The 22,135-nt window shown below is 47.7% G+C and overlaps 1 protein-coding gene across 2 annotated transcripts in view; it reads right to left on the bottom strand.

The window, feature by feature from the left end:
* The window catches only part of LOC135056771 (sphingomyelin phosphodiesterase 5-like), a 226,269-nt gene extending 206,543 nt beyond the window's left edge, over positions 1 to 19,726 (bottom strand). For both annotated transcript variants that reach the window (XM_063963999.1, XM_063912967.1), the window contains exons 1-2: positions 18,844 to 19,726; positions 7,750 to 7,825 (exon numbers count right to left, since the gene is read on the bottom strand). In XM_063963999.1, the coding sequence (XP_063820069.1) occupies positions 7,750 to 7,825; positions 18,844 to 19,698 (931 nt within the window). In that variant the 5' untranslated portion in view covers positions 19,699 to 19,726. The remainder of the gene's footprint in view (positions 1 to 7,749; positions 7,826 to 18,843) is intronic.
* Between the last annotated feature and the right edge of the window lie 2,409 nt (positions 19,727 to 22,135).

Below are 22,135 nucleotides of genomic sequence, written 5' to 3'. Positions count from 1 at the left end.
CCAGCTACACACAATAGACCCCCAGCAGTGCCAGCTACACATGATAGTGTTCACGTTTTAGGGCAGGGTGCTGATCACAAGGAGGGCACATTTTTAAGTAAGGAGGGCAAAATGATGTACATACTGTAATGCTTGGTGCTCCTCCACCCACATGCTGAAGCAGGGACAGTGCGCGCCGAAGGCGCGCAGCAAAAATTTAGGGGCGTTGCTTCGTGGGGAAGGTGCATGACCACAGAATAGTGGCAATTCGCATTACACCACATAGTAGTGCAGCTAATACACTTTGCACCAGGTAGAACCTCCTATACACTTTGCGCCAGGCAGAGCACGTTAGACACTTTGCGCCAGGCAGAGCACGATAGACACTTTGCGCCAGGCAGCGCACGATAGACACATTGCCTAGCCACAGACGCCTAGTAGATACACTACATGATATGCCCCCCAGCAGTGCCAGCTACACGTGACATGCCCCCCAGCAGTGCCAGCTACACGTGACATACCCCCAGCAGTGCCAGCTACACGTGACATGCCCCCCAGCAGTGCCAGATACATAAATGGCCACACAGTGCAGATATGCCCCCAGTGCCAGATACATAAATGCCCCCACAATGCCAGATACATAAATGATCACACAATGCCAGATACATAAGTGCCCCCACAGTGCCAGATGTATCAATGACCCCACAGTGCCAGATACATAAGTGCCAGATCCATAAATGCCCCCAGTGCCACAAAACATAAATGCCCCCACAGTGCCAGATAAATAAATGCCCGCCGTGCCACAAAACATAAAAGCCCCCACAGTGCAGATATGCCCCCACAGTGCCAGATACATAAATGCCCCCAGTGCCAGAAACATAAATGCCCCCACAGTGCCAGAAACATAAATGCCCCCACAGTGCAGATATGCCCCCACAGTGCCAGAAACATAATGCCCCCACTGTGCCAGAAACATAATGCCCCCACAGTGCAGATATGCCCCCACAGTACCAGAAAAATAATGCCCCCACAGTGCAGATATGCCCCCACAGTGCCAGAAAAATAAATGCCCCCACAGTGCAGATATGCCCCCACAGTGCCAGAAAAATAATGCCCCCACAGTGCCAGAAAAATAATGCCCCCACAGTGCAGATATGCCCCCACAGTGCCAGAAAAATAATGCCCCCACAGTGCAGATATGCCCCCACAGTGCCAGAAAAATAATGCCCCCACAGTGCAGATATGCCCCCACAGTGCCAGAAAAATAATGCCCCCACAGTGCCAGAAAAATAATGCCCCCACAGTGCAGATATGCCCCCACAGTGCCAGAAAAATGCCCCCACAGTGCAGATATGCCCCCACAGTGCCAGAAAAATAATGCCCCCACAGTGCCAGAAACATAAACGGCCCCACACAGTGCCAGACAGATTTTAACTTACCTGTCACTGCGGTGCTGCTGGGAGCAGGGAATACTGCTGTGGGCGCGGGCGGGCCGCGGACGGAGGATCGAAACTGTCTGCACGCTATGCACGCTGCGCGGCGCCGGCGTCCAACGTCAGACGCCGGCGCCGCACAGCGCGCTGCATAGCGCACACAAGCGGCCGGGAGTGGGACACACAGAGGCTGGCTCCAGGCAGGAATATGGCGGCCGCAGCGTGCGGCGCCCTGTAAGAGTGGCGCCCCGCGCGGCCGCTCTAGTCGAACATGCCTGGAGCCGGCCCTGCCCGCTCATCACTAATATAGACCACCCAATGCCCTATACACAGGACACCTAATCATTGTGTAACTGGGGCCTGATTTGTACAAATACTGGCATATCCATGTGAAGAATGTTTGTCTGAGTCAGTTTACCAATTAGTATTTTGAAAAATAAGAATTTACACACCGGTAATTCTGTTTCTCGTAGTCCGTAGTGGATGCTGGGAACTCCATAAGGACCATGGGGGAATAGCGGGCTCCGAAGGAGGCTGGGCACTCTAGAAAGATCTTAGACTACCTGGTGTGCACTGGCTCCTCCCACTATGACCCTCCTCCAAGCCTCAGTTAGGTACTGTGCCCGGACGAGCGTACACAATAAGGAAGGATTTTGAATCCCGGGTAAGACTCATACCAGCCACACCAATCACACCGTACAACTCGTGATATGAAACACAGTTAACAGTATGAAACAATAGAGCCTCTCAACAGATGGCTCAACAATAACCCGATTTAGTTAACAATAACTATGTACAAGTAATGCAGATAAACCGCACTTGGGATGGGCGCCCAGCATCCACTACGGACTACGAGAAACAGAATTACCGGTGAGTAAATTCTTATTTTCTCTAACGTCCTAGTGGATGCTGGGAACTCCGTAAGGACCATGGGGATTATACCAAAGCTCCCAAACGGGCGGGAGAGTGCGGATGACTCTGCAGCACCGAATGAGAGAACTCCAGGTCCTCCTCAGCCAGGGTATCAAATTTGTAGAATTTTGCAAACGTGTTTGCCCCTGACCAAGTAGCTGCTCGGCAAAGTTGTAAAGCCGAGACCCCTCGGGCAGCCGCCCAAGATGAGCCCACCTTCCTTGTGGAATGGGCATTGACAGATTTTGGCTGTGGCTGGCCTGCCACAGTATGTGCAAGCTGAATTGTACTACAAATCCAACGAGCAATAGTCTGCTTAGAAGCAGGAGCACCCAGCTTGTTGGGTGCATACAGGATAAACAGCGAGTCAGATTTTCTGACTCCAGCCGTCCTGGAAACATATATTTTCAGGGCCCTGACAACGTCTAGCAACTTGGAGTCCTCCAAATCCTTAGTAGCCGCAGGCACCACAATAGGCTGGTTCAGGTGAAACGCTGACACCACCTTAGGGAGAAACTGGGGACGAGTCCTCAATTCTGCCCTATCCATATGGAAAATCAGATAAGGGCTTTTACATGATAAAGCCGCCAACTCTGACACTCGCCTGGCTGAAGCCAAGGCCAATAACATGACCACTTTCCACGTGAGATATTTCAGATCCACGGTTTTTATTGGCTCAAACCAATGTGATTTTAAGAAACTCAACATCACGTTGAGATCCCAAGGTGCCACAGGAGGCACAAATGGGGGCTGAATATGCAGCACTCCTTTCACAAATGTCTGAACTTCAGGTACTGAAGCTAGTTCTTTTTGAAAGAAAATCGACAGAGCAGAGATCTGTACCTTAATGGAGCCCAGTTTTAAGCCCATATTCACTCCTGCTTGCAGGAAATGCAGAAATCGACCTAGTTGAAATTCCTCTGTTGGGGCCTTTTTGGCCTTGCACCATGCAACATATTTCCGCCATATGCGGTGATAATGCTTTGCCGTAACATCTTTCCTGGCTTTAATAAGCGTAGGAATGACTTCCTCCGGAATGCCCTTTTCCTTCAGGATCCGGTGTTCAACCGCCATGCCGTCAAACGCAGCCGCGGTAAGTCTTGGAACAGACAGGGGCCCTGCTGCATCAGGTCCTGTCTGAGCGGCAGAGACCACGGGTCCTCTGAGATCATCTCTTGAAGTTCCGGGTACCACGCTCTTCTCGGCCAATCCGGAACCACGAGAATTGTGTTTACTCCTCGCTTTCTTATTATTCTCAATACCTTTGGTATGAGAGGTAGAGGAGGGAACACATAAACTGACCGGTACACCCACGGTGTCACTAGAGCGTCCACAGCTATCGCCTGAGGGTCTCTTGACCTGGCGCAATACTTCTCTAGTTTTTTGTTTAGGCGGGACGCCATCATGTCCACCTGTGGACGACCCCATTGATTTACAATCATTTGGAAGACTTCTGGATGAAGTCCCCACTCTCCCGGGTGGAGGTCGTGCCTGCTGAGAAAGTCTGCTTCCCAGTTGTCCACTCCCGGGATGAACACTGCTGACAGTGCTAGTACATGATTCTCCGCCCATCGGAGAATTTTTGTGGCTTCTGCCATCGCCGCCTGCTTCTTGTGCCGCCCTGTCGATTCACATGGGCGACTGCCGTGATGTTGTCTGACTGGATCAGCACCGGCTGGTGTAGGAGCAGGGATTTTGCTTGACTTAGGGCATTGTAAATGGCCCTTAGTTCCAGAATATTTATGTGAAGGGCAGTCTCCTGACTTGACCATAGTCCTTGGAAATTTCTTCCCTTTGTGACTGCCCCCCAGCCTCGTAGGCTGGCATCCGTGGTCACCAGGACCCAGTCCTGTATGCCGAATCTGCGGCCCTCCAGAAGATGAGCACTGTGCAGCCACCACAGAAGAGACACCCTGGTTCGTGGAGACAGGGTTATTAAACGATGCATCTGAAGATGCGATCCGGACCACTTGTCCAACAGGTCCCACTGAAAAATCCTGGCATGGAACCTGCCAAATGGAATTGCTTCGTAAGAAGCTACCATCTTTCCCAGGACCCGCGTGCAGTGATGCACCGATACCTGTTTTGGTTTTAGGAGGTCTCTGACTAGAGAAGACAACTCCCTGGCTTTCTCCTCCGGGAGAAACACTTTTTTCTGGGCCGTGTCCAGAATCATTCCCAGGAACATTAGACGTGTCGTGGGGACCAGCTGTGACTTTGGGATATTCAGAATCCAGCCGTGCTGGCTTAGCACTTCCTGAGATAGTGCTACTCCCACTAACAACTGTTCCTTGGATCGTGCCTTTATTAGGAGATCGTCCAAGTATGGGATAATTAAAACTCCCTTTTTTCGAAGGAGTATCATCATTTCCGCCATAACCTTGGTAAATACCCTTGGTGCCGTGGAGAGTCCAAACGGCAGCGTCTGGAATTGGTAATGGCAGTCCTGTACCACAAATCTGAGGTACTCCTGGTGAGAATTGTAAATGGGGACATGCAGGTAAGCATCCTTGATGTCCAGGGATACCATGTAATCCCCCTCGTCCAGGCTTGCAATAACCGCCCTGAGCGATTCCATCTTGAACTTGAATTTTTTTATGTACGTGTTCAAGGATTTCAAATTTAAAATGGGTCTCACCGAACCATCCGGTTTCGGCACCACAAATAGTGTGGAATAGTAACCCCGGCCTTGTTGAAGTAGGGGTACCTTGATTATCACCTGCTGGGAATACAGCTTGTGAATCGCTGCTAGCACCGCCTCCCTGTCTGAGGGAGCAATCGGCAAGGCGGATTTTAGGAAACGGCGGGGTGGAGTCGCCTCGAATTCCAGCCTGTATCCCTGAGATACTATTTGAAGGATCCAGGGATCCACCTGTGAGCGGGCCCACTGATCGCTGAAATTCTTGAGGCGGGCCCCCACCGTACCTGGCTCCGCCTGTGAAGCCCCACCGTCATGCGGCGGACTTGGAAGAGGAAGCGGGGGAGGACTTTTGTTCCTGGGAACCTGCTGTTTGCTGCAGCCTTTTTCCCCTGCCTCTGCCTCTTGACAGAAAAGACCCTCCTTTTCCCCGCTTGTTTTTCTGGGACCGAAAGGACTGAACCTGATAAAATGGCGCCTTCTTAGGCTGTGAGGGGACATGGGGTAAAAATGCTGACTTCCCAGACGTTGCTGTGGAAACTAGGTCGGAGAGACCATCCCCAAATAATTCCTCCCCCTTATAAGGCAAGACTTCCATGTGCCTTTTGGAATCTGCATCTCCAGTCCACTGGCGAGTCCATAAGCATCTCCTAGCAGAGATAGATAATGCACTTATTTTAGATGCCAGCCGGCAGATTTCCCTCTGTGCATCTCTCATGTATAAGACTGAGTCTTTTATATGGTCAATTGTTAGCAGGATCGTGTCTCTGTCTAACGTGTCAATATTTTCTGACAGTTTATCTGACCACGCAGCGGCAGCACTGCACATCCATGCTGACGCAATAGCTGGTCTGAGTATAATGCCTGAGTGTGTATATACAGACTTCAGGATCGCCTCCTGCTTTCTATCAGCAGGTTCCTTAAGGGCGGCCGTATCCTGGGACGGTAGTGCCACCTTTTTAGACAAACGTGTGAGCGCTTTATCCACCCTCGGGGGTGTTTCCCAACGTAACCTATCCTCTGGCGGGAAAGGGAACGCCATTAGTAGCTTCTTAGGAATTACCAATTTCTTATCAGGGGAAGCCCACGCTTCTTCACACACTTCATTTAATTCATCTGACGGGGGAAAAACTACAGGTAGTTTTTTCTCCCCAAACATAATACCCTTTTTTGTGGTACCTGGATGTAAATCAGAAATATTTAACACCTCTTTCATTGCCTCAATCATGCAGTGAATGGCCTTAACGGGCATTAAATTTGACTCATCGTCGTCGACACTGGTGTCAGTATCCGTGTCGACATCTACTTGTGCCACCTGAGATAACGGGCGTTTCAGAGCCCCTGATGACTTTTGAGACACCTGGACAGGCTCGAGCTGAAGACTCGGCTGTCCCACAGTCGGCATGTCGTCAAATTTTTTATGTAAGGAGTCTATACGTGCACTCATTTCCTGCCATAATACCATCCACTCAGGTGTCTGACCCCCAGGGGGTGACATCCCTGCTAAAGGCATCTGCTCCCCCTCCACATCATTATCCTCCTCAAACATGTCGACACAGCCGTACCGACACACTCCACACACACAGGGAATGCTCAAATAGAGGACAGGACCCACAAAAGCCCTTTGGGGGGACAGAGTAAGAGTATGCCAGCACACACCAGAGCGCTATATATATATACAGGGACTAACGGAGTTATGTCCCTAATAGCTGCTTTTTATATAATATACTGTATACAGTGCCAATTTTAATGCCCCCCCTCTCTTTTCCCTCTTACTGTACTGTAGAATTGCAGGGAAGAGCCAGGGAGCTTCCTTCCAGCCGAGCTGTGAGGGAAAAATGGCGCCAGTGTGCTGAGGAGATAGGCTCCGCCCCTTTTTCGCGGCCTATTCTCCCGCTTTTTATGGGATTCTGGCAGGGGTATTTACCTCATATATAGCCCCAGGGGCTATATATTGAGGTATTTTAGCCAGCCAAGGTGTTTTTATTGCTGCCTCAGGGCGCCCCCCCCAGCGCCCTGCACCCTCAGTGACCGGAGTGTGAAGTGTGTATGAGGAGCAATGGCGCACAGCTGCAGTGCTGTGCGCTACCTTGGTGAAGACAGGATGTCTTCATGCTGCCGATTTTCCGGACCATCTTCTTGCTTCTGGCTCTGTAAGGGGGACGGCGGCGCGGCTCCGGGACCGAACATCAAGGCTGGGCCTGCGGTCGATCCCTCTGGAGCTAATGGTGTCCAGTAGCCTAAGAAGCCCAATCCGGCTGCAAGCAGGCGAGTTCGCTTCTTCTCCCCTTAGTCCCTCGCTGCAGTGAGCCTGTTGCCAGCAGGTCTCACTGAAAAGAACAAATTCTAAGACTATAACTTTCTAAGAGCTCAGGAGAGCCCCTAGTGTGCATCCAACCTCGGCCGGGCACGAAATCTAACTGAGGCTTGGAGGAGGGTCATAGTGGGAGGAGCCAGTGCACACCAGGTAGTCTAAGATCTTTCTAGAGTGCCCAGCCTCCTTCGGAGCCCGCTATTCCCCCATGGTCCTTACGGAGTTCCCAGCATCCACTAGGACGTTAGAGAAATACACATTTTCGTATTAAGGGTTTTAATAGGTTAAACCACAACAACAATCCACTCCCCAGTTCCCGGACACCTTCGCTAATATACAGCCATTCTATTGCATCCCTTATCCTACAGCCAGTCCCAGAGATCAGGGCACAGGATACATGGAGGATCAGAGGTCAGCTATGGGGTACCATAACAAGAATAAATTCACATCTGCCCCTAGAGGCTCACACTTACTTTCAGGAGCATGCAAGTGCGTGCAGTTTATATATCCCACAATCCTTTGCTTCTGTTCTGTGAGTCCAATGTGAACCTGGAAATATAAGACAAGAAAGACGGAGGAGAGTAACATATCACATGACACAAGACACACCTTTATACTGAGCAGAAGCATTGTTACTACAGTTATACCATCACCCCATGTTCCGTGTTCAGTACTGCACGATACTCAGTGTAGAACTCATACACCACACTGACCACTACAAACACATTGTTACCCATCTCTTACAATATATAATGGTGATACAATCAGCTCCAGGAGCACCACAGTGTTACAGTATTAGGGCTGAGAAATGAAATATGGTGTAATGAGTAACTGTCAGCCTTCAGCGAATGTGAGACCTGAGCTGTGAGTGCACACCCTGCAAATACACACACACACACACACACACAGAGCCGGCCCTAATCAATATGATGCCCTAGGCCAAATTTTGGTTGGTGCCCCCTAGCACCACTGCTAGTTCCGCCTCTGACCCTGCACCCCTTTCCCAGCACCATCACCCCTTACCCATAGCAGTCCTTATTTTGGTGCTCCTACCCCCTATATTTTAAATAGGAACAGTGCGCACAGCCCGAAAAGGGACGTGTTCTTTTGGGAAGGGGCATGGCCACACAATAGTACCCCCAATTCAAATTACGCCACACAGTAGTGCAAATTTATTCACATTATATCATGCAATAGTGCCCCTTATTCATGCTACATCACACAGTAATACCACTTTACCTTATATACGTTACTCTTCACAGTAGTGCCCCTTATTCACATAACATCACACAGTAGTACCACTTTACCTTATATACGTTACTCCTCACAGTAGTGCCCCTTATTCACATAACATCACACAGTAATACCACTTTACCTTATACACGTTACTCCTCACAGTAGTGCACCTTATTCACATAACATCACACAGTAGTACCACTTTACCTTATACACGTTACTCCTCACAGTAGTGCACCTTATTCACATAACATCACACAGTAGTACCACTTTTCCTTATATACGTTACTCCTCACAGTAGTGCCCATTATTCACATAACATCACACAGTAATACCACTTTACCTTATATACGTTACTCCTCACAGTAGTGCCCCTTATTCACATAACATCACACAGTAATACCACTTTACCTTATACACGTTACTCCTCACAGTAGTGCACCTTATTCACATAACATCACACAGTAGTACCACTTTTCCTTATATACGTTACTCCTCACAGTAGTGCCCATTATTCACATAACATCACACAGTAATACCACTTTACCTTATATACGTTACTCCTCACAGTAGTGCCCCTTATTCACATAACATCACACAGTAATACCACTTTACCTTATACACGTTACTCCTCACAGTAGTGCACCTTCTTCACATAACATCACACAGTAGTACCACTTTACCTTATACACGTTACTCCTCACAGTAGTGCACCTTATTCACATAACATCACACAGTAGTACCACTTTTCCTTATATACGTTACTCCTCACAGTAGTGCCCATTATTCACATAACATCACACAGTAATACCACTTTACCTTATATACGTTACTCCTCACAGTAGTGCACCTTATTCACATAACATCACACAGTAATACCACTTTCTCTTACGTCCTAGAGGATGCTGGGGACTCCGTAAGGACCATGGGGTATAGACGGGCTCCGCAGGAGATAGGGCACCTAAAAAGAACTTTGACTATGGGTGTGCACTGGCTCCTCCCTCTATGCCCCTCCTCCAGAACTCAGTTAGATCTTGTGCCCAGAGGAGAATGGGTGCACTACAGAGAGCTCTCCAGAGTTTTCTGCTAAAGAAGAATTTTGTTAGGTTTTTTATTTTCAGGGAGTCCTGTTGGCAACAGGCTCCCTGCATCGTGGGACTGAGGAGAGAGAAGCAGAGCTGGCTTGTGAAGTTGGGCACTGCTTCTAAGGCTACTGGACACCATTAGCTCCAGAGGGAGTCGGAACACAGGTCTCACCTGGGGTTCGTCCCGGAGCCGCGCCGCCGTCCTCCTCACAGATGCCGAAGATAGAAACCGGATAGAGAAGGCAGAAGACATCTTAGGCGGCAGAAGACATCAGATCTTCATGAGGTAAGGCGCGCAGCGGTAAGCTGCGCGCCATTGCTCCCAGTCACACACACACAGAGCAGCACTGAAGGGTGCAGGGCGCAGGGGGGGGCGCCCTGGGCAGCAATAAACCTCACATTTGGGCAAATACAGTTTGATTAGGCTGCGGAGGCAGTAAATCTATGTTCCCCCGCCATTTTTAGTGAATAATCACTGGGACCGAAGCCCGCCGTCGGGTGGGCGGGGCTTGATCCTCAGCACTAACAAGCGCCATTTTCTCCACAGAAGCTGCATGAGGAAAACGCTGGCTCCCTGGTCTCTCCCCTGCTGAACTTCACAGGCTGGAAAAAAAGAGGAGGGGGGCACATTAGCGACGCAGTGAGTGGGAATTGGCATATTATATATAGAAAAGCGCTATCTGGACATATTTTTCCAGTGTTTTTAAGCGCTGGTGTGTGCTGGCATACTCTCTCTCTGTCTCTCCTTAGGGCCTGGTTGGGGTTTTGTCCCCTTATAGGTTAATCCCTGTGTGTGTGGGGTGTCGGTACGTGTGTGTCGACATGTCTGAGGCGGAAGGCTTCTCCAAGGAGGAGGTGGAGCAAATGAGTGGTGTGTCCCCGTCGGTTGTGCCGACTCCAGATTGGATGGACTTGTGGCATATGTTGAATGCAAGTGTGAAATCTTTACATAAAAGGCTTGATAAGGCTGAATTAGGGGGGACATCAGGGGCTCAATCCTCGGATTGGACCGACTCACAGGGCCCGTCGGGGTCTCAAAAGCGTCCCTTAACACAAGACACTACTACCGACATGGATTCTGATTCCAGTGTCGACTATGACGAAGTAAAATTGCACCCTAGGGTGACTAAAACCATTCAGTGTATGATTGTGGCAATAAGCTATGTGTTGCATATTGTGGATGAACCCTCGGTCCCCGACACAAGGGTACACATGTTTAAGGAAAAGAAGCAGATTATTAAATTTTCCCACATCTCATGAATTAAATGATTTCTTTGGGAAAGCTTGGGAGACTCCGGATAAGAGACCGCAAAAGAATTTATATGGCATACCCCTTCCCTAAGCAGGACAGGGAGATTTGGGAATCACCCCCCACTGTGGACAAGGCCCTGACGCGCTTGTCCAAGAAAGTGGCGCTACCGTCTCCTGACACAGCGGCCCTTAAGGACCCTGCAGATCGCAGGCAAGAAACTACCTTAAAGTGTATTTATTCTCATACGGGTGCTGTGCCAAGACCGACAATTGCGTCGGCATGGGTGTGTAGCGCAATTGCAGCTTGGACAGATGAGCTGACAGATCAATTTGCTAATATGGATAAGGATACTATATTCCTAACTCTAGCCCATATTAAAGACGCAGTCTTATTTAGGAGGGATGCTCAAAGGAACATTGGATTGCTAGCTTCTAGGGCCAATGCCATGTCTGTCTCAGCGAGAAGATCCTTATGGACTCGCCAATGGACGGGTGATGCGGATTCCAAAAAACATATGGAAGTACTACCCTATAAGGGTGATGTATTGTTTGGGGATGGGCTGACGGACCTGGTTTCCACAGCTACAGCAGGTAAATCAAATTTTTTACCATATATTCCCCAACAGCAAAAGAAAGTAACACCCTATCAGATGCAGTCCTTTCAGTCGCACAAGTCCAAAAGAGGTCGGGGATCCTCTTTCCTCGCCAGAGGTAAGGGCAGAGGCAAGAGAGCACCTGCTTCGGCAGGTGCCCAGGAACAAAAGTCCTCCCCGGCTGCTCCAAAACCCACAGCATGACGCTGGGGCTCCCCTGAGGGAGTCCGCACCGGTGGGGGCACGTCTTCGACTTTTCAGTCAGGCCTGGGTCAGTTCGGACCTGAACCCCTGGGTGTTGGAAATAGTTTCCCAGGGTTACAAATTGGAATTCGAGGAGGTGCCCCCGCGCCGATTTTTCAAATCGGCCCTACCAGCTTCCACATCGGAAAGGGATATAGTGTTAGCTGCAATTCAAACGATGTGTATACAGCAAGTGATAATCAAGGTTCCCCTGCACCAGCAGGGAAGAGGTTACTACTCAACCCTATTTGTGGTCCCGAAACCGGACGGTTCGGTCAGACCTATTTTAAATCTGAAATCCCTAAACCTGTACATAAAAAGATTCAAATTCAAAATGGAATCTCTCAGAGCGATAATAGCCAACATAGAGGGGGAGTTTATGGTGTCTCTGGACATAAAGGATGCGTATCTTCATGTCCCCATATATGCCCCCCATCAGGAATACCTGAGATTCGCTGTACAGGATTGTCATTACCAATTTCAGACGTTGCCGTTTGGACTCTCCACGGCCCCGAGGATTTTCACCAAGATAATGGTGGAAATTATGGTGGTCCTGCGCAAGCAGGGTGTCACAATTATCCCATACTTGGACGATCTCCTGATAAAAGCGAGATCAAGGGAGAAAATTGCTGAGCAGTGTGGCGCTCTCTCTGAGAGTGCTCCAGCAACACGGTTGGATTCTAAATCTACCGAAGTCACAGTTGATTCCAACAACTCGACTACCGTTCCTAGGTATGATACTGGATACGAACAAATAAAGGTCTTCCTCCCAATAGAGAAAGCCCAAGACATCCAGAACATGGTCAGAGACCTGCTAAAACAGAAAAGGGTGTCAGTTCACCAATGCACTCGAGTTCTGGGGAAAATGGTGGCGGCCTACGAGGCCATTCCCTTCGGAAGGTTCCATGCAAGGACTTTTCAATGGGACCTTCTGGACAAGTGGTCCGGGTCCCATCTGCACTTACATCGGAAAATAACTCTGTCCCCAGGGACCAGAGTGTCCCTCCTGTGGTGGTTGCAAAGTGCTCACCTCCTGGAGGGTCGCAGGTTCGGAATTCAGGATTGGATCCTGGTTACCACGGACGCGAGCCTCCGAGGATGGGGAGCGGTCACACAGGGAAAAAAATTTCAGGGTCTTTGGTCAGACCAGGAGTCTTGTCTACACATCAATGTGTTGGAACTCAGGGCCATTTACAACGGCCTTCGACAAGCGGAGAGTTTTCTTCGAAACCTACCGGTTCTGATTCAATCAGACCATATCACAGCAGTGGCTCATGTGAACAGCCAAGGCGGGACAAGAAGCAGAGTCGCGATGGCGGAAGCCACAAGGATCCTTCACTGGGCGGAAAATCATGTAAGCGCTCTGTCGGCTGTCTTCATTCCGGGAGTGGACAACTGGGAAGCAGACTTCCTCAGCAGACACGATCTCCATCCAGGAGAGTGCGGACTTCATCAAGAAGTCTTTGCAGACGTGACACGTCTTTGGGGAACTCCTCAAATAGACATGACGGCGTCACGCCTCAACAAAAAACTTTGGAGGTATTGCGCCAGGTCTCGGGACCCTCAGGCAGTAGCAGTAGACGCTCTGGTAACGCTGTGGGTGTTCAAATCGGTCTACGTGTTTCCTCCTCTTCCTCTCATCACAAAAGTGTTGAGGATCATAAGACGAAGAAGATTACAGATGATACTCGTTGTCCCAGACTGGCCTCGAAGGGCCTGGTACTCGGATCTACAAGAGATGCTCACAGGAGATCCCTGGCCTCTTCCTCTGAGGGAAGACCTGTTGCAGCAGGGGCCCTGTGTATTTCAAGACTTACCGCGGTTACGTTTGACGGCATGGCGGTTGAACGCCGAATCCTAGCGAAAAAGGGGATTCCGGTAGAGGTCATCCCTACTTTAATAAAGGCTAGAGAGGAGGTGACGATAAAACATTATCACCGTATCTGGCGAAAGTATGTGTCTTGGTGTGAGACCAAGAATGCACCTACGGAAGATTTTCATCTGGGTCGTCTTCTCCACTTTCTACAGACAGGAGTGGATATGGGCCTGAAATTAGGCTCTGTTAAGGTACAGATTTCGTCCCTCTCGATTTTCTTTCAGAAGGAATTGGCTTCTCTTCCAGAAGTCCAGACGTTTGTAAAGGGGGTGCTGCACATCCAGCCCACTTTTGTGCCTCCAGTGGCACCATGGGACCTGAACGTGGTGTTGCAGTTCCTAAAATCACACTGGTTTGAACCACTTAACAAGGTTGAGTTGAAATTTCTTACCTGGAAGGTGGTCATGCTGTTGGCCTTAGCATCAGCAAGGCGAGTGTCAGAATTGGCGGCTTTGTCACACAAGAGCCCCTACTTGATTTTTCATGTGGATCGAGCTGAATTGAGGACACGTCCGCAATTTTTTCCTAAAGTGGTTTCTTCGTTCCATATGAATCAACCTATTGTGGTGCCCGTGGCTACAAGTGACCTGGAGGATTCCAGATCCCTGGACGTAGTCAGGGCCTTAAAAATGTATGTAGCCAGGACGGCTGGAATTAGGAAAACAGAGGCTCTGTTTGTCCTGTTTGTGGCCAATAAGATTGGCGCTCCAGCTTCGAAGCAGACTATTGCTCGCTGGATCTGTAATACGATTCAGCAGGCTCACTCTACGGCTGGATTGCCGGTACCAAATTCGGTTAAGGCCCATTCCACTAGGAAGGTGGGCTCTTCTTGAGCGGCTGCCCGAGGCGTCTCGGCTTTACAACTTTGCCGAGCGGCGACTTGGTCGGGGTCAAACACTTTTGCTAAATTCTACAAGTTTGATACCCTGGCTGATGAGGACCTAGCGTTTGCTCAGTCGGTGCTGCAGAGTCATACGCACTCTCCCGCCCGATTGGATGCTTTGGTATAAACCCCATGGTCCTTACGGAGTCCCCAGCATCCTCTAGGACGTAAGAGAAAATAAGATTTTAAACCTACCGGTAAATCTATTTCTCCTAGTCCGTAGAGGATGCTGGGCGCCCGTCCCAGTGCGGAAACTCTGCAAGACTTGTATATAGTTGTTGCTTACATAAGGGTTATGTTACAGTTGACATCGGTCTTGGACCGTTACTGTTGTTTTGTTCATACTGTTAACTGGTTATGTATGTTCCAGGTTACATGGTATGATTGGTGTGGGCTGGTATGAATCTTGCCCTTGGATTGCTAAATCCTGCCTTGTATTGTCCATCTCCTCTGGGCACAGTTCTCTAAGTGAGTTCTGGAGGAGGGGCATAGAGGGAGGAGCCAGTGCACACCCATAGTCAAAGTTCTTTTTAGGTGCCCTATCTCCTGCGGAGCCGTCTATACCCCATGGTCCTTACGGAGTCCCCAGCATCCTCTACGGACTAGGAGAAATAGATTTACCGGTAGATTTAAAATCTTATTTTACCTTATATACATTACTCCTCACAGTAGTGTCTCTTATTCACATAACATCACACAGTAATACCACTTTACCTTATATACATTACTCCTCACAGTAGTGCACCTTATTCACATAACATCACACAGTAATACCATTTTACCTTATATACGTTACTCCTCACAGTAGTGCCCCTTATTAATGCTACATCACACAGTAATACCACATTACCTTATATACGTTACTCCTCACAGTAGTGCCTCTTATTCACATAACATCACACAGTAATACCACTTTACCTTATATACATTACTCCTCACAGTAGTGCCCATTATTCACATAACATCACACAGTAATACCACTTTACCTTATATACATTACTCCTCACAGTAGTGCCTCTTATTCATAGAACATCACACAGTAATACCGCTTTACCTTATATACGTTACTCCTCACAGTAGTGCCCCTTATTCACATAACATCACACAGTAATACCACTTTACCTTATATACATTACTCCTCACAGTAGTGCCTTTTATTCATAGAACATCACACAGTAATACCGCTTTACCTTATATACGTTACTCCTCACAGTAGTGCCTCTTAGTCACATAACATCACACAGTAATACCGCTTTACCTTATATACATTACTCCTCACAGTAGTGCCCCTTATTCACATAACATCACACAGTAATACCACTTTACCTTATATACATTACTCCTCACAGTAGTGCCTCTTAGTCACATAACACCACACAGTAATACCACTTTACCTTATATACGTTACTCCTCACAGTAGTGCCTCTTATTCACATAACATCACACAGTAATACCACTTTACCTTATATACATTACTCCTCACAGTAGTGCCCCTTATTCACATAACATCACACAGTAATACCACTTTACCTTATATACATTACTCCTCACAGTAGTGCCTCTTATTCATAGAACATCACACAGTAATACCGCTTTACCTTATATACGTTACTCCTCACAGTAGTGCCTCTTAGTCACATAACATCACACAGTAATACCGCTTTACCTTATATACATTACTCCTCACAGTAGTGCCCCTTATTCACATAACATCACACAGTAATACCACTTTACCTTATATACATTACTCCTCACAGTAGTGCCTCTTAGTCACATAACATCACACAGTAATACCACTTTACCTTATATACGTTACTCCTCACAGTAGTGCCTCTTATTCACATAACATCACACAGTAATACCACTTTACCTTATATACATTACTCCTCACAGTAGTGCCCCTTATTCACATAACATCACACAGTAATACCACTTTACCTTATATACATTACTCCTCACAGTAGTGCCTCTTATTCATAGAACATCACACAGTAATACCGCTTTACCTTATATACGTTACTCCTCACAGTAGTGCCTCTTAGTCACATAACATCACACAGTAATACCGCTTTACCTTATATACATTACTCCTCACAGTAGTGCCCCTTATTCACATAACATCACACAGTAATACCACTTTACCTTATATACATTACTCCTCACAGTAGTGCCTCTTAGTCACATAACATCACACAGTAATACCACTTTACCTTAGATACATTACTCCTCACAGTAGTGCCCCTTATTCACATAACATCACACAGTAATACCGCTTTACCTTATATACACATTACTCCTCACAGTAGTGCCCCGTATTCACATAACATCACACAGTAATGACCCCTTTCACACTGCACTTAGACCTGGGATCGACCCGGTACAGCCCCGTTTACACTGATCCCGGGAAATCCCTGCAAATACATAAGTATGTCATTAGAAATGGACATTTTTCTGGCTCACATAGCACCTTCAAGAACTGCTTTTTCAGAGTCTTCATTTTATGAACAACTTGCTGTTGTGTCCGGATAATTCCTCTGGCTACGAGCAGCTTTGCAATGTTCTTATAACCAATAGCATCCTTCACTGTGCCTGTTATCTGTCTCTTTATTCCCCCCCCCCCCTTATGCTGAGCAGCTCTCTGATCTCCTGATCTGTCCAGGTCGCCATATTGCCCGTCTCCTCCACTTCCAGGGCTTCTCCTCCGCTTTCCCGGGCTCTGGATGACGACATCTTTTCTGAGCCCAAGAAAGCTCCATTGAGTCCCGTGTACTGAATACCGGGTAGGGCCCATTCAGACTGCACTGCATCCCGGGTCGATCCCGGATTCAACCCAGGTCGAGACTTTGGATGAAATGCCGGGACGCTCGACCTGGGATAGTCTTTCAGGACCCTTTCACACAGAGCAAATTCCCGGGTCGATGCGCGTTCATGTGCAATAACCCGGGAAATATTGGTCAGTCTGAAAGGGGTATTATTTATATTACATCACACTGAATTGCTCCTTATTTATATTACACCACACCATATTGCTCCGTATTCACATTACATCACACCATATTGCTCTTCCTTATTCACATTACACCACACCATATTGCTCCGTATTCACATTACATCACACCATATTGCTCCTTATTCACATTACACCACACCATATTGCTCCTTATTCACATTACACCACACCATATTGCTCCTTATTCACATTACACCACACCATATTGCTCCGTATTCACATTACATCACACCATATTGCTCTTCCTTATTCACATTACACCACACCATATTGCTCCTTATTCACATTACACCACACCATATTGCTCCTTATTCACATTACACCACACCATATTGCTCCTTATTCACATTACACCACACCATATTGCTCCTTATTCACATTACACCACACCATATTGCTCCTTATTCACATTACATCACACCATATTGCTCTTCCTTATTCACATTACATCACACCATATTGCTCTTCCTTATTCACATTACATCACACCATATTGCTCTTCCTTATTCACATTACACCACACCATATTGCTCCTTATTCACATTACACCACACCATATTGCTCCTTATTCACATTACACCACACCATATTGCTCTTTATTCACAGTAGACCATATAGTAGTGACTTTTCTATACGTTACGCCACACAGTAGAGCACCTTATACACATAATGCCACACATTAGTAATGCCTTTATACACATAATACCACAAAGTAATGCCCCTTACACATGACACATCCTTATAAACATAATGCCCTTTACACATTATGCCAACCTTTATGAATTCCCTTATAAACATAATGACACACATAGTGCCCCTTACACATTGTCGCACATTATTAATGCATTTATACATGATACATATAATGCCCCTTACACATATGCCAAACACTATTGCACAACAAACCTACCCACACAGCACTCACACAGTGGCTAACACTGTGACCTCTGCTGGATACAGAGGTGTCCTCATACATCTTGCCTCAATATGCCATGCAGCTCCCGTCCAGCTCTGCTAACGTTGGGTGCCTTTTTTTTTTTCTTCAGGAAATGCGTCTTATTTTTATTGCTATGTGACTAGGATACATAAGCAGCTTCTGCTGAATAAAAGTATATGCAGCATGCCTATATTCTGTGTGCGACTATGGCTGTATCTGCATACGAAATGCTACGTTACCGTGATTTCCAGAAATACATTGTAATGAAGCATTCCGTATGCAGATACAGCTGCACTCACACACAGAATATAGGCATACCGCATATCATTTTAAATCAGCAGAAGCTGCCTGTGCCCCTAGGCATTTGCCTAGTTTACCTATGCCTAGGACCGGCTCTGCACACACATATAGATTGATAGATACACACACACACTTACTTAGAGGCCACTGTACCTTGACACAGAGCAGTCCTTTGGAAGCCAGAGCATCCTCCCCACGAGCATTGGGATAGAAATAGTACTTGGCATTAATAAGTGGGTGTCGACTGGCCAGGAATAATCCGCTGTTAAAGAACTTGAAGCCACCACTGTGAGGTCCTGAAGGACCAACATCATACAAAATATGGGGAAAGGAAGGAGCAAGGCAGCGTCGCAGTTTACGAGACGCACGTCCATCAAACACTTCCTGCAGGCATAAAAAATCAGCATTTTGGGGAAAAACCAAGGAAACGTCAAAAGGGAAATCTCCTTCTCCATGTTTAACTTGCTCCTTCTTATCAGGTGTCTCAAGTATTGGCAGGACATCTTCTGTGCTACAAATCGGCAATGAGTCTTCACTACTGGTCTGTACCGGCTCTGCGGGAAGACTCAGGAACTTGGAAATGAGAGAAGTGCGATGTTGTGTGTGACTCAGGTTACTGAAACGTGCCAAGCCATCCGGCAGGAGACAGAGATTAGCACTGATGAAGATGAACAAGCAGTCACCCTGAAGGATCTTCTCTGGAGGGCTGTGCGTCTGTAAATGTCGCTGATAACAGAATGGACGGCGAGCTCGATGCAGAGGAGCCCAGAACACAAAACCTAAAACACTTAAGGGCAGTGAAAGAAGGAAAAGAAGCAGGAAGAACGGAACCCCGAGGACCAGGGAAAGGATCCTCAGGGCAGGACCCTGAGAGCGCTCTCTGCTGGTGAGAACCACACAAGACAGAAGGCGATCAATGAACCAGTAAGAAGGAAAAAGAAGAACACAGCTCAGGGAGAAAAGAGTATGGAGAAAAAGACAGCTGAAAGGTGACTCGCACTGAAGCATTGAGGACACTGAGCAGCTCCGATAAACACTGAAACATAAAAGGCAAAAAGAAAAATTAATACATATTAAAATGGTACTATTCATAAAAACCCTAACCCAAATCATCTCAATGTATTGGAGCCTCCTCAGCGAGGTGACGTCACAATGATCAGAGACACCCAAATCATCTCAATGTACTGGAGTCTCCTCAGCGAGGTGACGTCACAATGATCAGAGACACCCAACTCATCTCAATGTACTGGAGTCTCCTCAGCGAGGTGACGTCACAATGATCAGAGACACCCAAATCATCTCAATGTACTGGAGTCTCCTCAGCGAGGTGACGTCACAATGGTCAGAGACACCCAACTCATCTCAATGTACTGGAGTCTCCTCAGCGAGGTGACGTCACAATGATCAGAGACACCCAAATCATCTCAATGTACTGGAGTCTCCTCAGCGAGGTGACGTCACAATAATCAGAGACACCCAACTCATCTCAATGTACTGGAGTCTCCTCAGCGAGGTGACGTCACAATGATCAGAGACACCCAACTCATCTCAATGTACTGGAGTCTCCTCAGCGAGGTGACGTCACAATGATCAGAGACACCCAACTCATCTCAATGTACTGGAGTCTCCTCAGCGAGGTGACGTCACAATGATCAGAGACACCCAACTCATCTCAATGTACTGGAGTCTCCTCAGCGAGGTGACGTCACAATGATCAGAGACACCCAAATCATCTCAATGTACTGGAGTCTCCTCAGCGAGGTGACGTCACAATGATCAGAGACACCCAACTCATCTCAATGTACTGGAGTCTCCTCAGCGAAGTGACGTCACAATGATCAGAGACACCCAACTCATCTCAATGTACTGGAGTCTCCTCAGCGAAGTGACGTCACAATGATCAGAGACACTCAAATCATCTCAATGTACTGGAGTCTCCTCAGCGAGGTGACGTCACAATGATCAGAGACACCGAACTCATCTCAATGTACTGGAGTCTCCTCAGCGAAGTGACGTCACAATGATCAGAGACACCCAAATCATCTCAATGTACTGGAGTCTCCTCAGCGAGGTGACGTCACAATGATCAGAGACACCGAACTCATCTCAATGTACTGGAGCCTCCTCAGCGAGGTGACGTCACAATGATCAGAGACACCGAACTCATCTCAATGTACTGGAGTCTCCTCAGCGAGGTGACGTCACAATGATCAGAGACACCCAACTCATCTCAATGTACTGGAGTCTCCTCAGCGAGGTGACGTCACAATGATCAGAGACACCCAAATCATCTCAATGTACTGGAGTCTCCTCAGCGAGGTGACGTCACAATGATCAGAGACACCCAACTCATCTCAATGTACTGGAGTCTCCTCAGCGAGGTGACGTCACAATGATCAGAGACACCCAACTCATCTCAATGTACTGGAGTCTCCTCAGCGAAGTGACGTCACAATGATCAGAGACACTCAAATCATCTCAATGTACTGGAGTCTCCTCAGCGAGGTGACGTCACAATGATCAGAGACACCGAACTCATCTCAATGTACTGGAGTCTCCTCAGCGAGGTGACGTCACAATGATCAGAGACACCCAAATCATCTCAATGTACTGGAGTCTCCTCAGCGAGGTGACGTCACGGGTCTGGGACTCAGGTTCGACAGCAAAAAGGTCGACACCTTAGGTCGACGCCAATTGGTCGACACACCTTAGGGTGGCATGGACAAAAGGTCGACAGGAACAAGGTAGACATGGAAAAAGGTCGACATGAGTTTTTTATGTTTTTTTGGTGTCGTTTTCTTCGTAGAGTGACCGGGAACCCCAATTAGTGCACCGCGTTCGCTCGCCATGCTTTGGGCATGGTGCCTTCGCTCCGCTACCGCTTCGCTCGGCACAGATTACCGTTCCAATTGTAGTCCACGTGGATCATTAAGTATGAAAAGGTTCCAAAAAAGAAAAAAATCGTGGAAAACTCATGTCGACCTTGTTCCTGTTGACCTTTTGTCCATGTCGACCTAAGGTGTGTCGACCAATTGGCGTCGACCTAAGGTGTGTAGACCTTTTTGCTGTCGACCTGGAGTCCGGATACCAACGTCACAATGATCAGAGACACCCAAATCATCTCAATGTACTGGATTCTACTCAGCGAGGTGACATCACAATGTGTGTTATGGGGTTACACACACAGCACATTATACAGATATATAGGACATGGGGATACACACACAGCACATTATACAGATATATAGGACATGGGGATACACACACACACACAGCACATTATACAGATATATAGGACATGGGGTCACACACACACACACACACACACACACACACACAGAGCACATTATACAGATATATAGGACATGGGGATACACACACACACACACACACACACACACACACACACACAGCACATTATACAGATATATAGGACAGGGGGATA

Source organism: Pseudophryne corroboree, chromosome 1, assembly GCF_028390025.1.
Source record: "Pseudophryne corroboree isolate aPseCor3 chromosome 1, aPseCor3.hap2, whole genome shotgun sequence".
Lineage (NCBI taxonomy): Eukaryota > Metazoa > Chordata > Amphibia > Anura > Myobatrachidae > Pseudophryne > Pseudophryne corroboree.
This window is presented reverse-complemented; position numbering and strand designations above follow the sequence as displayed.